Source organism: Heteronotia binoei, chromosome 18, assembly GCF_032191835.1.
Source record: "Heteronotia binoei isolate CCM8104 ecotype False Entrance Well chromosome 18, APGP_CSIRO_Hbin_v1, whole genome shotgun sequence".
NCBI classification, from domain to species: Eukaryota; Metazoa; Chordata; class Lepidosauria; order Squamata; family Gekkonidae; genus Heteronotia; species Heteronotia binoei.
The window spans coordinates 38,433,626-38,449,736 of record NC_083240.1 but is presented as its reverse complement, the minus strand read 5'-3'; the positions used below and the strand labels follow the sequence as shown (position 1 = coordinate 38,449,736).

Here is a 16,111-nt window from a genome sequence, read left to right as displayed (position 1 = left end):
AGCCACATCCTTTCACTATACCCTTGGACCCAAATTCTCTCTCGTGTTAATATAAAAAAACGGTAGTCCCCTGTGCAAGCACCAGTTGTTTCTGACTCTGGGGTGATGTTGCTCTCACAGCGTTTTCACGCCAGACTTTTTACGGGCTGGTTTGCCATTGTCTTCCCCAGTCATCTACACTTTCCCCCCAGCAAGCTGGGTACAGGACATGGGACTTTGCCCCAAACTGTCAACACTGCTCTTTAGCTTGGAGAAACGTCGACTGCGGGGTGACATGATAGAGGTTTACAAGATTATGCATGGGATGGAGAAAGTAGAGAAAGAAGCACTTTTCTCCCTTTCTCACAATACGAGAACTCGTGGGCATTCAATGAAATGGCTGAGCAGTCGGGTTAAAACGGATAAAAGGAAGTCCTTCTTCACCCAAAGGGTGATTAACATGTGGAATTCACTGCCGCAGGAGGTGGTGGTGGCTACAAGCATAGCCAGCTTCAAGAGGGGATTGGATACAAAAATGGAGCAGAGATCCATCAGTGGCTCTTAGAAGAAGAAGAAGAAGAATTGCAGATTTATACCCCGCCCTTCTCCCTGAATTAGAGACTCAGAGCGGCTTACAATCTCCCATATCTTCTCCCCCCACAACAGACCACCTGTGAGGTGGGTGGGGCTGAGAGGGCTCTCACAGCAGCTGCCCTTTCAAGGACAACCTCTGCCAGAGCTATGGCTGACCCAAGGCCATTCCAGCAGGTGCAAGTGGAGGAGTGGGGAATCAAACCCGGTTCTCCCAGATAAGAGTCCGCACACTTAACCACTACACCAAACTGGCTCTTAGCCACATGTGTGTGTGTGTGTATATATATATATATACACACACACTGGCTGCTGTGTGACACAGAGTGTTGAACTGGATGGGCCATTGGCCTGATCCAACATGGCTTCTTTTATGTTCTTATGTTCACTGTATTAGGAAACAAGTGTTGTGTGAATCACTTGATTTTGGCCTGCATTAGAGACACTTGTCGGCCTTTGTTAAGGGAGTTTAATGGATTTATTTTCCTCCTTCTCCTAGGAGCCTGGATGCAACTCGAACCCAGCACCATTTGAAGCATCTCAGCATCTAACACACAACGCAGGCATGACCAGGACTTGTCATCATCTCCTGAGGAATTTTCCCTCTTTTTGAAACATTTTTTTTGTAACATCCAGCCTGAGGAAGAGGTCTGGTGAAGTCGAAAATGGCTTGCTTTAGTAAAAAGTAAAGTGCAGACTGTGGAAAATACAGCTAGTGTTGCTCCTACCCCGAGGGGGATGAAAAATGGCCTCAAGGTCTTCTGCGCTCAGCAGGCCAAGGTGACAGTTTTAAAAAACGATTCTTTCATGAGGGGAGACTCAAGTTGTGACAAGGGCTTGGGGCTTACAATTAGAGCCCTCCTGAGAAAGTAGTCCCCAGAGACAGTTGGGTTATTATTCACTCTGAGAGGGGTCAGCCCTGGCTGAGAGGAGAGTCACAAATTTCTGTCAGCAGATAAATACACAAAAGAAGCAGTGAATTATTTGACGAGGACAATTCTAGAGAGAGCGACAGGTGAAGCTCTTAGATTCTCTATTTTAGGAGAGGGAAATTAACTCCCCGAATGAGGCCAGCCACCAGTCCTGTTCACAAGTTACATGGAATACACACAATCTGCGTACAGATGCCACAAAAGGGAAGGAAAAGAAATGTGTTTGTCAGAAAGCTCCGTAAGTTAGGGGACAAACCAGCAGGGCTTGAACTGTCCAAGCAGACAAAATATATTTGAGAAGGCAAGCAAGCAGGGTAGGATCTGATATTTCTGGGGGGAAAAGGGAACAGAAATTTCTGATTATCATCTGAATTATCAACATACCTTTGCAAGCCGTGTGGACAATTCTCCTATCACCCTTCTCAAGAAGGCTACTGGGTGAGGTAGAGGCCTTTAAGGCTTTTTAATTTAGGAAAAAAGCTGGAGATATAAGAGTGTATGAAACATTTGAGTTTCACAGAACTGTTTTCTTCCCATAATACCGAATAATACTGAAATAATACTCATAATACTGAAAAACAGAAGTCACTCAAAGCAGTAGAACAGTAGCAGGAAGTAGTTTCCATATAGCAGACTTATGGAACTCACTGCCACAAGAGGTAGCAATAGTCATGTGGGGAAACAGCTTTAAAACACATGCACGCCATTTGCCAGACAGACAGAGAAGACCAGTGATGACTACTTACACATATTTTAAAATATTTATATTTTATTATTCACTTAAGGAGAAATGATATGTCATGAAAAATTGGTGCCCTTGACTCTGAACCCAGAGGGAAAAGACTGAGGAGCACTAGATGGTCCAGTCCTTCAGGCAGGGGCCTACTTTTTAGCCAGACAGACTGTCTCTCTTGCTTCTACTGAGAAGTGGAGGCAACTTTTCTAAGGTTACTCCAGTGCTGGTCAGTTAATGGAGATCCGAAGCCGGGGACTTCTCAATCTGAATCAATAGCCCATCCGTCATCTCGCTGGAAGGGATCAGATAAATATTTGCGTAGCTAAACGGACCCTCCGTGTACTGAGGCACTCTACCTCAGAAGGCCAGAAATGGGGCAGAAGGTCTGGGGTGGGGGTGGCTGACTGGGGTTGCTACCAAGATGCAGTACCACATGACTTCCGGTCTGAGTCAAAGGTTATCCTAAACGGCCTTGGCAAAACCGGTAAATCTTAGCAGGTGCTTTCCGTAAATGCCAGCTTCAATAACTCCCCTGAGCCAGCTAACCAGGCTGCTTTTTGTTTAAAATGGAAGAGAAAGAAAGGGAGAGCTCTCTTCTCCTGTCGATCAGGAGGGTCAGACGAGGATGTTCTTCTGGTCAGGGCGACTTGGTCTTCTCTACGCAGGCACCAACCGGAAAAGGAGGGGGAAAAGCCCCCAGGGCTTTATCTGTGCTAGAATGCAAGTCTCTGAGCAGACACAGAGTGCTGTTTCTTCGCCTTGGACCACTCCCACTGGGGAGGATCAGCTTTTTACAGGACTCTGAATACTCAAAGCCCTTCCACATCCATTCTCTTTGCAGCTTTTAGAAGCACCCAGCAAGAGAAGCCCACATTATCTTCACAGTACGGCGAGAGGGCCCAGGTGGATAGCTCTGGGCCTTGCCTAATTCACTTTGTAAATGAACAAGCCAGGCAAGATTTGAATGAGGGACGTTCTCACTGCTCTCAGTTGTTATACTGCAGCTGGGCAGGTAACACAGACAAAAGGGGAGGGTTCTGTATCTGGATGTGGAACTGCAAGATTCGCAAAAGGCCACAGCAAAAGTACCCTCCCTCTGAAACCGGTTGCAGTGTGCTCTCAAAGGTGGACGATTTCTCCTTGGTTGGGATACAGGAAAAGGTCTTTAGTTCTTTTCAAGCCCTTCTTCATGAAAAAGGAACGTGGTTGGGTCCGAGTGGCGCATGGCAAGCGAAAGAACGAATCAGTCACGTCTCAGCAATCTTGTGGGTCAGCTATCTCCTCCAGCTGTTGGAAAGAAATTTTTTTAAAAAAATGGATTCTCATTTCATAAACTCGGCTGTTGCAAATATGGCACAGAGACCAAAATTCCTTTTGGACCGATGGGACTGAAAACGCAGACTCTTCCTTTTCCTGAGATAGGAAGATAGATAGTAGATAGATAGATGATAGACGATAGACAGATAGAAGACAGAAGGATGATAGACGATAGACAGATAGAAGATAGAAGGATGATAGACGATAGACGACAGAAAGAAGATAGATAGATAGATGATAGATAGATGATAGATAGATAGATGATAGATAGGTGATAGATAGATGATAGATAGATAGATGATAGATAGATGATAGATAGGTGATAGATAGATGATAGATAGATAGATGATAGATAGATAGATGATAGATAGATGATAGATAGATGATAGATAGATAGATGATAGATAGATGATAGATAGATAGATGATAGATAGATAGATGATAGATAGATGATAGATAGATGATAGATAGATAGATGATAGATAGATAGATGATAGATAGATAGATGATAGATAGATGATAGATAGATGATAGATAGATGATAGATAGATGATAGATAGATGATAGATAGATGATAGATAGATAGATAGATAGATGATAGATAGATGATAGATAGATGATAGATAGATGATAGATAGACAGACAGACAGACAGACAGACAGACAGATAGATAGATAGATAGATAGATAGATGACAGATGCTGGAGGATAGATAGATGATAGATAGATGGACAGACAGACAGAGGAAGGAGGTAGAGGTGGAAAGAAAGCAATTTTAACTTTAAATGAATTCTCCAAGCTGCCAGTTGGGTTGGGAAAGTGACTTAAAGAGAGAAATGCCTCCTTCAAGCCAGCCGATGGGAAGTGGGGGCTTCACGAGCCACACAATACGCGTGAAGGAGCCACATGTGGCTCGCAAGCCGCATTTGGCCATCCCTGCTTCAGACCAACAGGGTGACCCAACTGAACCAGAGTAGGGCTGGTATTGAGCCTATCCAATCTGTTTCTGATACAGGTTCATTCTGCTCAGGACAAAGCGGCAGTCATTCCTTCCACTCCCAATAATGACACAATTATTGCCATCAAAACTGATGCCTGTTTTTGTGGTGTAAAAGAAACATAGATCAGGAAGGCCAAAGAAAAGGGGTGGAGGGTGGGGAGGCCATTTCAAACACCCTAGGCTCAAGTATCCGTCGGACATATCTCAATTTGCTCCTGTTCATCCCTTAGCCTCTCCCACTCATTCCCACTTGCTGCTTCTGCTTCTCTAAATTTCACACACCGTGTGCAAACTGCTTCACTGCTGAAACCTGAAAGCTGCACCCTTCTTGCCCTCCACCCTTTTAGTGACTTCTCATAGAGACACAGATGGAACCGCACCGCAACTCCCCTCTCCGCCTCCAAGGAAGGGGACTGGAAGAATGGAAAGAGCGTCAGAGGTCTCAGCGGCACTTCAGTCCCCTAGGTCAGGCAAAAGCAAAAAAACTCACATCCTCAGGCATTTATCTTTGCCTCCACTGGCCACTCGCTGACCATCAGGACTCCAATCCACTGCATATACCTGAGGACAGAACATTAAGATGGATCAGTGGCTGCAGATAAAAGGAAGTCCTTCTTCACCCAAAGGGTGATTAACACATGGAATTCACCGCCACAGGAGGTGGCGGCTACAAGCATAGATGGCTTCAAGAGGGGATTGGATGACCATCTGGAGCGGCGGTCCATCAGTGGCTCTCAGCCACAGTGTATGGTTGGAACTCTGTCTGGGGCAGCGATGCTCTGCATTCTTGGTGCTGATGGCACCTGGGGGTTTTTTGGCCGCTATGTGACACAGGGTGTTGGACTGGATGGGCCATTGGACTGATCTAACATGGCTTCTCTTATGTTCAGTGGGAGTTTTTAAGAGCTTAACTCGGACTTCTTTACATTAAAAAAAGATTTCACCAGGTCTTGACAACATACCACTCCACTTGCTCTCAAGGACCAGAAACTTGTATTGTTTTTCTTCAGTGACACATTTTCAAGTATGCTGCATTCCACAGCCAATATTCCAATGCTTGCATGTAACTATAGGTTATACTTCCCTTCGGTCGGGGGGGCTCAGAAGCCCCTATCCAATATACTTTAAGCAGGCTGGTTTGGTATACTACAACAGTGTATCTAATAGAAAACCACATGGGGATTTGAACTTGACTCTAATGGACTGACCAGGGCTTTTTTTGTAGAAAAAGCCCAGCAGGAGCTCATTTGTATACTAGGCCACATCCCCGGATGTCACCATTGTTTCACACAGGGTTTTTTTAAGGGGAAAGCCCAGCAGGAACTCATTTGTATATTAGGCCACACCCCCGGATGGCACCATTGTTTCACACAGGGTTTTTTTTAAGGGGAAAGCCCAGCAGGAACTCATTTGTATGTTAGGCCACACCCCCGGATGGCACCATTGTTTCACACAGGGTTTTTTTAAGGGGAAAGCCCAGCAGGAACTCATTTGTATATTAGGCCACACCCCCGGATGTCACCATTGTTTCACACGGGTTTTTTTTAAGGGGAAAGCCCAGCAGGAACTCATTTGTATGTTAGGCCACACCCCTGGATGTCACCATTGTTTCACATAGGGTTTTTTTAAGGGGGAAGCCCAGCAGGAACTCATTTGTATATTAGGCCACACCCCCGGATGTCACCATTGTTTCACAAAGGGTTTTTTTAGGGGAAAGCCCAGCAGGAACTCATTTGTATATTAGGCCACACCCCCGGATGTCACCATTGTTTCACACGGGTTTTTTTTAAGGGGAAAGCCCAGCAGGAACTCATTTGTATATTAGGCCACACCCCTGGATGTCACCATTGTTTCACATAGGGTTTTTTTAAGGGGGAAGCCCAGCAGGAACTCATTTGTATATTAGGCCACACCCCCGGATGTCACCATTGTTTCACAAAGGGGTTTTTTAGGGGAAAGCCCAGCAGGAACTCATTTGTATATTAGGCCACACCCCCGGATGGCACCATTGTTTCACACAGGGTTTTTTTTAAGGGGAAAGCCCAGCAGGAACTCATTTGTATGTTAGGCCACACCCCCAGATGGCGCCATTGTTTCACACAGGGTTTTTTTTAAGGGGAAAGCCCAGCAGGAACTCATTTGTATATTAGGCCACACCCCCGGATGTCACCATTGTTTCACACGGGTTTTTTTAAGGGGAAAGCCCAGCAGGAACTCATTTGTATATTAGGCCACACCCCTGGATGTCACCATTGTTTCACACAGGGTTATTTTCTTAGCGGAAAGCCCAGCAGAAACTCATTTGTATATTAGGCCACACCCCCGGATGGGGGTGCTGTTGGAGCCTTCACTGACAATGGAGGCCCAGATAGCAGCCACTGCCAAGTCCGCGTTTTTTCACCTTCGGCGGGCGAAGCAGTTGGCCCCCTTCCTGGAACGTGACGACCTGGCAACAGTGATTCATGCTACGGTCACCTCGAGGTTAGACTACTGTAATGCCCTCTACATGGGGCTACCCTTGTGCCGGACCCGGAAACTGCAGTTGGTGCAGAACGCTGCTGCCCGGCTGTTATTAGGGCTCCCAAGACGGGAGCACATTCGGCCGGGGCTCCGGGATCTGCACTGGCTGCCAGTAATATTCCGAGTCCGGTACAAGGTGTTGGTTATTACCTTTAAAGCCCTATATGGCCTAGGACCTGTCTACCTTAGGGACCGTCTTTCCCCACACGTTCCCCAGAGAGTACTACGCTCGGGTTCACAAAACCTGTTGGTAGTCCCCGGGCCAAAGGAGGCCCGTCTAAAATCCACCAGGGATCGGGCCTTCTCAGTAACGGCACCTTATTGGTGGAACCAGCTGCCGGAGGAGGTGCGGGCCCTGCGGGACCTAGGGCAGTTCCGCAGGGCCTGTAAGACAGCCCTCTTCCGGCAGGCCTATAATACTGACTGACAAGGAAATCTTTTGGATGGAACAAAATGCATCTGTAGACCGCCGGTTTTTATCTATCTTGCTTTTATTAATTTATGGTTTTAATTTTACTTGTAAGTGTTTTAAATTGTAGTATTTGAATTATCATGTTGTAAGCCGCCCTGAGACACTTCGGTGCGAAGGGCGGGGTATAAATCCCAATATAAATAAATAAAAAATAAATAAATAAATGTCACCATTGTTTCACACGGGTTTTTTTTAAGGGGAAAGCCCAGCAGGAACTCATTTGTATATTAGGCCACACCCCTGGATGTCACCATTGTTTCACATAGGGTTTTTTTTAAGGGGAAAGCCCAGCAGGAACTCATTTGTATATTAGGCCACACCCCCGGATGTCACCATTGTTTCACAAAGGGGTTTTTTAGGGGAAAGCCCAGCAGGAACTCATTTGTATATTAGGCCACACCCCCGGATGGCACCATTGTTTCACACAGGGTTTTTTTTAAGGGGAAAGCCCAGCAGGAACTCATTTGTATGTTAGGCCACACCCCCGGATGGCACCATTGTTTCACACAGGGTTTTTTTAAGGGGAAAGCCCAGCAGGAACTCATTTGTATATTAGGCCACACCCCCGGATGTCACCATTGTTTCACACGGGTTTTTTTTTAGGGGAAAGCCCAGCAGGAACTCATTTGTATATTAGGCCACACCCCTGGATGTCACCATTGTTTCACATAGGGTTTTTTTAAGGGGAAAGCCCAGCAGGAACTCATTTGTATATTAGGCCACACCCCCGGATGTCACCATTGTTTCACGAAGGGGTTTTTTAGGGGAAAGCCCAGCAGGAACTCATTTGTATATTAGGCCACACCCCCGGATGGCACCATTGTTTCACACAGGGTTTTTTTTAAGGGGAAAGCCCAGCAGGAACTCATTTGTATGTTAGGCCACACCCCCGGATGGCGCCATTGTTTCACACAGGGTTTTTTTTTAAGGGGAAAGCCCAGCAGGAACTCATTTGTATATTAGGCCACACCCCCGGATGTCACCATTGTTTCACACGGGTTTTTTTAAGGGGAAAGCCCAGCAGGAACTCATTTGTATATTAGGCCACACCCCTGGATGTCACCATTGTTTCACACAGGGTTATTTTCTTAGCGGAAAGCCCAGCAGAAACTCATTTGTATATTTGGCCACCCCCCCCCTCCGGATGTCACCATTGTTTCACAGGGTTTTTTTTTAGGAGACAGCCCAGCAGGAACTTATTTGTATATTAGGCCACACCCCCGGATGTCACCATTGTTTCACACAGGGTTTTTTTTTTAGGGGAAAGCCCAGCAGGAACTCATTTGCATATTAGGCCACACAGCCCTGATGCCAAGGCAGCCAGAAATGCGTTCCTGTTCAAAAAAAGCCCTGGGACTGACTGTTCCTTGTGATGTAGCGATAGCTACTGCCCCATCCATCTTCAGACAAGCTAGCCTCCCATCCTGCCTCTCAAATCGACTGCATCTCCTCAGAGTCAGCCGCTGGTGGCCCATCAGAGGAACCCACTCCCTATTTGCCAGTCCCAGAGTCAGCGATGGTGAAATGAAGGAGTGTTCCCCACCTGGCAGCTGGCTCATTTACCTCATCTGCGTGGCCGGGCAGATCAATGGCCAGCTTCCGGGTCTTGGTGTCCCATACTTTGAGGGTGCTGTCACTGCTCCCGCTGACCAGGAGGCGGCTGTCAGCTGACCAGGCAATCTGGTAGACCGCGGAGACGTGGCCTCGTAGGGAGGTCAAGAATCTGAGGGGAAGGAAGAGTTTAAAAATGACTGTTGTTAGCTGTCCTGAGCCCATCAGGGGAGGGTGGGATATAAATGCAATAAAATAAATGAATAGGGCAGGTTTCCAGTCCTGAAAAACACAAAATGCTCTACAGCTTACAACAGCACTACAGGTAAGATTAGAATTTCAACAGCCAATTCATATACAAAAGAACCTCCTCAGGAAAGCTCCTCCATTAGCATGTCACAGCCTGGGAAGCTCCTGCAAAATAATGACTCAGCCCCACCCCACTTTGACCCAGAGGGAACTCCAGTTTTCTGGGTTATACCTCTGCCAGTCATAGTTGCTGACAAAATGTCAGGTCTCACAATGCCAAGACCATGTCCACACAGCCCGGAAAATCTACAACTAGTGAACTCCAGTTGTGAATGCCTTCAACAACACATAGTCCGAGGGGAAGTTGGAAATCACACAACTGACAAGATCAGACTGGTCCCCAAAGGTATTGACTGGCTAACACCCTCCGCCCTGGCCCGGCCTGTGAAGGAACGCTTCTTTTCAGCTCTCCTCTATCTCCTGTCACAACATCTCAAAACCTGTTTTTAAGAGAAGCTGAACTCCTCAACAACAACTCTTGTGAAGAATCAACTTAGGTTTCAAAATTACTTTCCAGTCTTCCCGTCCCACAGCTTGATGGACTTGTCGAAGGATGCGCTGGCAATGATGCGGGTGTCCGGTGAAAAGAGAACTTGGTTGATCAGCGCCTGATGGCCTGTCATCCTCTGCAGAGCCTTCTTATCCTCTGCGGGGGCCCAGAGGAACAAGGTGAAGTCGTCTGACCCTGAGACCAGTCTTTCCGGACCTTGGCCCTGCAGACAGAGACGACAAACCACCCTCCTATCATGAAGGCCTTATGATTTAGGTAGAGAGAGAGAAAAGGATCCCTCCGGAACCTTAAAACCTAACAGAATTATCATGGGAGATGTTTCTATGGTGGGAGCCAAACCAAAAGGAGGTGCTCAGCATGGCATCCGGTTTTTCCCAGTGGCAAATGAGCTGCTCCACGAGGCCTACTTGAGCAGGGGCACAGAGGCTGGAACATAAGAAGAGCCCGGCTGGATCAGACCAATAGTCCATCTAGTCCAGCATCCTGTCTCACACAGCAGCCAAACAGTTCTGAGGCCTTCCTCTGATGTTGCCTCCTGGCTCTGGGATTCAGAGGTTCAGTGCCTCTGAATGTGAAGGTTCCCCTCAGTTACCGTTTCAAGTAGCCATTGATAGACATCCTCCATTAAACTATCTAATCCTTTAAAGCTGTTTATACCTGTGGCCATGGCTATATCCACTGGCAGCAAATTCCATATTTAAGAACATAAGAGAAGCCATGTTGGATCAGGCCAATGGCCCATCCAGTCCAACACTCTGTGTCACACAGTGGCCAAAAAATTATACACACACACACTGTGGCTAATAGCCACTGATGGACCTCTGCTCCATATTTTTATCTAACCCCCTCTTGAAGCTGGCTATGCTTGTAGCCGCCACCACCTCCTGTGGCAGCGAATTCCACAGGTTAATCACCCTTTGGGTGAAGAAGTACTTCCTTTTATCCATTTTAACCCGACTGCTCAGCAATTTCATTGAATGCCCACGAGTTCTTGTATTGTGAGAAAGGGAGAAAAGGACTTCAATACTTTTAAAGTTTAAAGCCCTATATGGCCGAGGACCTGTCTACCTTAGGGACCACCTCTCTCCATATATCCCCCAGAGAGCACTGAGATCTAGCTCCCAAAATCTTTTAAAAATCCCTGGACCAAGGGAGGCCAAATTGAAAACAACCCGGGAGCAGGCCTTCTCAGTAACGGCTCCTCATTGGTGGAACCAACTACCAGCAGAGGTTTGAGCCCTGCGGGACTATAATCAGTTCCGCAGGGCCTGCAAAACTAGCCTTTTTCAAATGGCCTACAAGATTGAATCCGGAAATGACACCTAGCCATCTGATATACATCTAATATGTTCGCATTGTAGCACCTTAATTGTAATGGTTTTAACTAATTATTTATTTAATGTATTTTAATGTATTTTACCGTATAATGTATTAAATGTAATCATGGTACTTCCATGTCTGTGAGCCGCCCTGAGCCTGCTTCGGCGGGGAGGGCGGGATATAAATAAAAATTATTATTATTATTACTTTCTCCATCCCATGCATAATCACCCTCTGCATAAAGTACTGTTTCCTTTGGTCCATCCTGAACCTACTGCCCATCAGCTTCACTGGATGCCCTCGAGTTCTAGTATTTTGAGAAGGAACAAAGGTCCATCAGCGGCTGTTAGCCACAGCGTATTGTTGGAACTCTCTGTCTGGGGCAGGGATGCTCTATATTCTTGGTGCTTGGGGGGGGGGGGGGCAACAGTGTGAGGGCTTCTAGTGTCCTGGCCCCACTGATGGACCTCCTGATGGCATTTGGGGTTTTTTTGGCCTCTGTGTGACACAGAGTGTTGGACCGAATGGGTCAATGGCCTGATCCAAAATGGCTTCTCTTACATTCTTAGGAACAGAAAATTCTTGTTGTCAGCTCTCTCTACCCCATGCATAACTTTATATAGCTTCCCACTGTTTATAACCACCACCACCCTGTGGTTATTCTGAAATACTGGTCTGCACAGGTAGACTCTCTCTGAGTATGGAAGTTCCATTTAGCCCTCATAGCTATTAGCTCAAATCTCCATCTTTTGACCCCCCGCTGCCATCAGCTCAGCCCAGTGGCTGATAGTTCAACATCCCACAACACTGTTCAGAAGCTTTCTATCTCTGTGTTACCAGGGGTAGAATTCTAGCAGGAGCTCCTTTGCATATTAGGCCACACACCCCTGATGTAGCCAATCCTCCAGGAGCTTATAAGGCTCTTTTTTTGTAAGCTCTTGGAGGATTGGCTACATCAGGGGTGTGTGGCCCAATATGCAAAGGAGCTCCTGCTAGAATTCCACCCCTGGTTACTATCGTGGTAACCTGTGCTTTGGTTTTTAGCACGGAATCAGAATTTTAAATGCCTGGATTTTTAAAACCCTTATCTTGTGTTTGTTATCACAATATCACGTGACTCGTAAGCTGCCCTGATCCCGCTTTGTGGGGAGGGTGGGGAGATAAATCAAAGAAAGTAAACAAGGAAAACAGCCATTTATAGGGCCCCATCCTCCTCTATGGATTGTCTAATCCTCTAAAAAAACCGTCTAAACTTGTGGACATCACTACATCCTGTGGCAGTGAGTTTTGCTGCCTGTTCCGTCTGTCTTGAACCCGCTGCTCCTCAGTTTAGGTGAGCAGGTTCTTGTTCCACTTTCCCCACACGGTCAGTCTATAAGGATGCCACAAGATACCACCATTATTGCTGTTGCAGTGTAAGGCCTAGATCCCAGCAAGGTTGTAAACTTGTTTTTGAGCTATGCCATTTTTCAAGATCCCCTTTTAGAGTCATTTTCGCCAGGGCACACAACAGCCAGGCCTAAAACAGCTGTCCCTCAGGGCCTGAGAAATAACCCATTTTCCCAGCTTCGGTGCCTTTTTAAATCACCCAAGGCCAGTGTTCCCTCAAAGCTGTTAGCGTGAGCTAGCTCACAGATTTTTAGCCTCCAGCTCACACATTTTTGTCCTAGCTCAGGAAAAAATGGCCCCAGAGAAAACTAATTTATGCAATAGCTCGCAACTTTGACGCCCATAGCTCGCAAAGTAGAATTTTTCCTCACAAGACGCCACAGCTTAGAGGGAACATTGCCCAAGACTTCATGTGCATAGAACACGGTGCATAATTTAACCTTTGGAACTCACTATCACAAGAGGCCAATTTATTTTCCAGCGCAATTCAATGTACTGGTACTGAACGTCATGACCCAATGTACTTCAGAGAATGCCTCATTTATATGAACTTTCCACAGTCAACGCGTAGTTTATGACTAAGTGAAAAACTGGCTACCGCTCAAGGCTACGGCCTGTTCAGTCAGGGCTTTTAAGAAGCTGGTTACCGATCTTCTTTTTATAAATCAGGCCTTTGGGGAACAGGGGTAGCTGCTTTTATTTTACATTGCTATATTTATCTTAGACTATTTTAACCGTATGTTGCTTTAAAATCCTGGTTACGGTTTTGGACGCACAGGGGACCGGACTGAGCTCCCCAGCAAAAGTGAATGTTATTAAATAAAATGATCCTAATGCTTTCAAGAGACTCATAGGAAAAAGCCAACCAGAATTTACAAGACTGAGGCCCAGAATATTAACCCCCCCCCAACACAAATTTTATATGTTTTTTAAAAATGAACAGAAACAATGCTGCTGCTACTGCAGCAGCAAAATGGATTTGTTTAAAACAGTCCCCAACCCTTTCGGCACCAGGGACCGGTTTTGTGGGAGGCCATTTTTCCACAGACCGGGAGGGGGAGGGGGGGATGGTTTTGGGATGATACAACTGTGCACTTTATTTTGGGGCGGTGCTTAAGTGCGTGGACTCTTATCTGGGAGAACCGGGTTTGACTCCCTACTCCTCCACTTGCAGCTGCTGGAATGGCCTTGAGTCAGCCATAGCTCTTCAGAGGTTGTCCTTGAAAAGGCAGCTGCTGGGAGAGCTCTCTCAGCCCAACCCACCTCACAGGGTGTGGGAGAAGAAGATAAAGGAGATTGTGAGCTGCTCTGAGATTTGGAGTGGAGGGCAGGATATAAATCCAATGTCGTCTTATTATTATTATTACTACATTGTGATATATAATGAAATAATTCTACAACTCACGGCCTGGTTGCCACGGCCTGGGGGTTGGGGACCCCTGGTTTAAAAGAAAGCAGAATGTAGATCTCATCAATGATGCTCTGCTGGTATAACAGAACCTCCATGTGAAGGGGAAGTCTATCTCTGAATATCAGCCACAGGAGGGGATGGCCCATCCTCACACTAAGCTTTTGGTCTTCCTGAAGGTACATGACTGGCCACTAGAAAACGGGATGCTGGACTAAACTCGCCTTTTAGTTGGATCCAGCAAGGTAGTTAAAGCCCTATATGGTTGAGGGCCTGTCTATCTACGGAACCGCCTTTCTCCATATGCTCCCCAGAGAGCACTATGTTCAGGGACACAAAACCTGTTATCTATCCTCAGACCAAGGGAGGCCAGACTGTGCTCTATACTGGCTAGGGCCTTCTCAGTGGCAGCACCAACAATGTGGAACAGCCTCCCAGAGGCCATAAGGGCCCTTCAGGATCTCTCCTAATTCCGCAGGGCCTGTAAAACTGAATGATTTCAACAGGCCTTTATTTACCTAAATGGGAGAGGACTGCCACCCTACACCGCTGTGCGACATCACCCATGAGGAATTAGGGTCACCACAGGGTCACTGTCAGAAGAAAGAAAGTTATGATCCCGCCTATACTGAAGTCTTGAGCAGCACCATGAAATGTATTTTAATTGTTATTTTATTGTTTTAAATTGTAACCTTAAATTGTTTTTTAAATTGGCAGTTAGCCGCCTGAGTCCACTTGCGGAGAGGGCAGGATAGAAAACTAAAGTAATAAATAAATAAATATAGTTCTGGTTTTAGACATATGAACATATGAAGCTGCCTTATACTGAATCAGACCCTCGGTCCATCCAAGTCAGTATTGTCTACTCAGACTGGCAGCGGCTCTCCAGGGTCTCAAACTGAGGTTTTTCCCGCCTACTTGCCTGGACCCTTTTTAGCTGGAGATGCCGGGGACTGAACCTGGGACCTTCTGCTTACCAAGCAGATGCTCTACCACTGAGCCACCGTCCCTCCCCTAACATGTCTCTGAATGTGCTATGTCATTTCCCCCAGGTTAATGCGTTCCACAGATCTTTCTTTAGCAGAGAGAGAGTTCTTTCTAGTTCACAACAAGGACGCAGAAAAATTGGGCTACACCCAGCACTATGCCAGCAAACAAAAAAGGAAAAGAAAATAAAGCCACGTGAATTCTCTGATCCCCTGATGAAGCCTGCCCAGTGAAACGCATAGGGACTTTGTGTAACAATAATGAACCAATCAGCTATTATCTGCACCCCACACACACTTTTCAAGTTGACAACAAGCCATTCAAGTATTGAAACTGTCTGGGATGATTTTTCTAATGGCCACCAGCCGGACAAGCTTTATGATTGGGGAAGATGGTGGCCACGAAAATCTCCCCACCTTCAGTCTCAGCCCATGAATCCCAAACCACTCAAGTGACTATTCCAAAGTGTTGTTCTTTTTCTAGCTCCCATGGACCTCCGTCAGTCACCTGCAGCCCAAAAGGAATAAAACTCCCAACCTGGACTAGCTTGCCCCTCCTAGATGGCTAGGGTTTGATTTTTGAGGCTTTTCAGTAAACCTTTCTGCCAAAGAAAATGTAATAAAAATGCTCTATCAATGGCATCTGTCACCCTATAAAGTAGCAAAAATATCCCAAGGGGCTAAAGAGGATTGTTGGGTATGTGTGGTTACTAACGCCAACTTTATACACATCTGGGGGGAGTGTGGAAGATCAGCAGAATTCTGGAAATATGGTTGCTACAGTTATCTCTAAAGGTATAAGGAAAGAGCCACTATTATCCCCTACAATTTTTCTGTTAAATCACATAGAATTCTTTTCTAAAGATGTTTACGGTTCTTAGTGCTATAACATCTGGAAGGCTGAGATTTGCTCAGAATTGGAAGAAGAACGTAATTCCAAAGAAAGAGGATTGGTTAGAGAAATTCACAGAATGTCTTTGTCAGGGGTGGCCAGACTGCAGCTCGGAATCCACATGTGGCTCTTTCACGCATATTGTGTGGCTCTCGAAGCCCCCACCACCCAGCTGGCTGGCTTGGAGGAGGCATTTCTC

The 16,111-nt window shown here is 46.3% G+C and overlaps 1 protein-coding gene across 2 annotated transcripts in view; it reads right to left on the bottom strand.

Annotated features, from left to right (window-relative positions):
- Nucleotides 1-2,253: 2,253 nt before the first annotated feature.
- NLE1 (notchless homolog 1) overlaps nt 2,254-16,111 on the bottom strand; it is a 31,697-nt gene continuing 17,839 nt past the window's right edge. For both annotated transcript variants that reach the window (XM_060259337.1, XM_060259336.1), the window contains exons 10-13: nt 9,917-10,119; nt 9,110-9,269; nt 5,045-5,115; nt 2,254-3,525 (exon numbers count right to left, since the gene is read on the bottom strand). In XM_060259337.1, the coding sequence (XP_060115320.1) occupies nt 3,513-3,525; nt 5,045-5,115; nt 9,110-9,269; nt 9,917-10,119 (447 nt within the window). In that variant the 3' untranslated portion in view covers nt 2,254-3,512. The remainder of the gene's footprint in view (nt 3,526-5,044; nt 5,116-9,109; nt 9,270-9,916; nt 10,120-16,111) is intronic.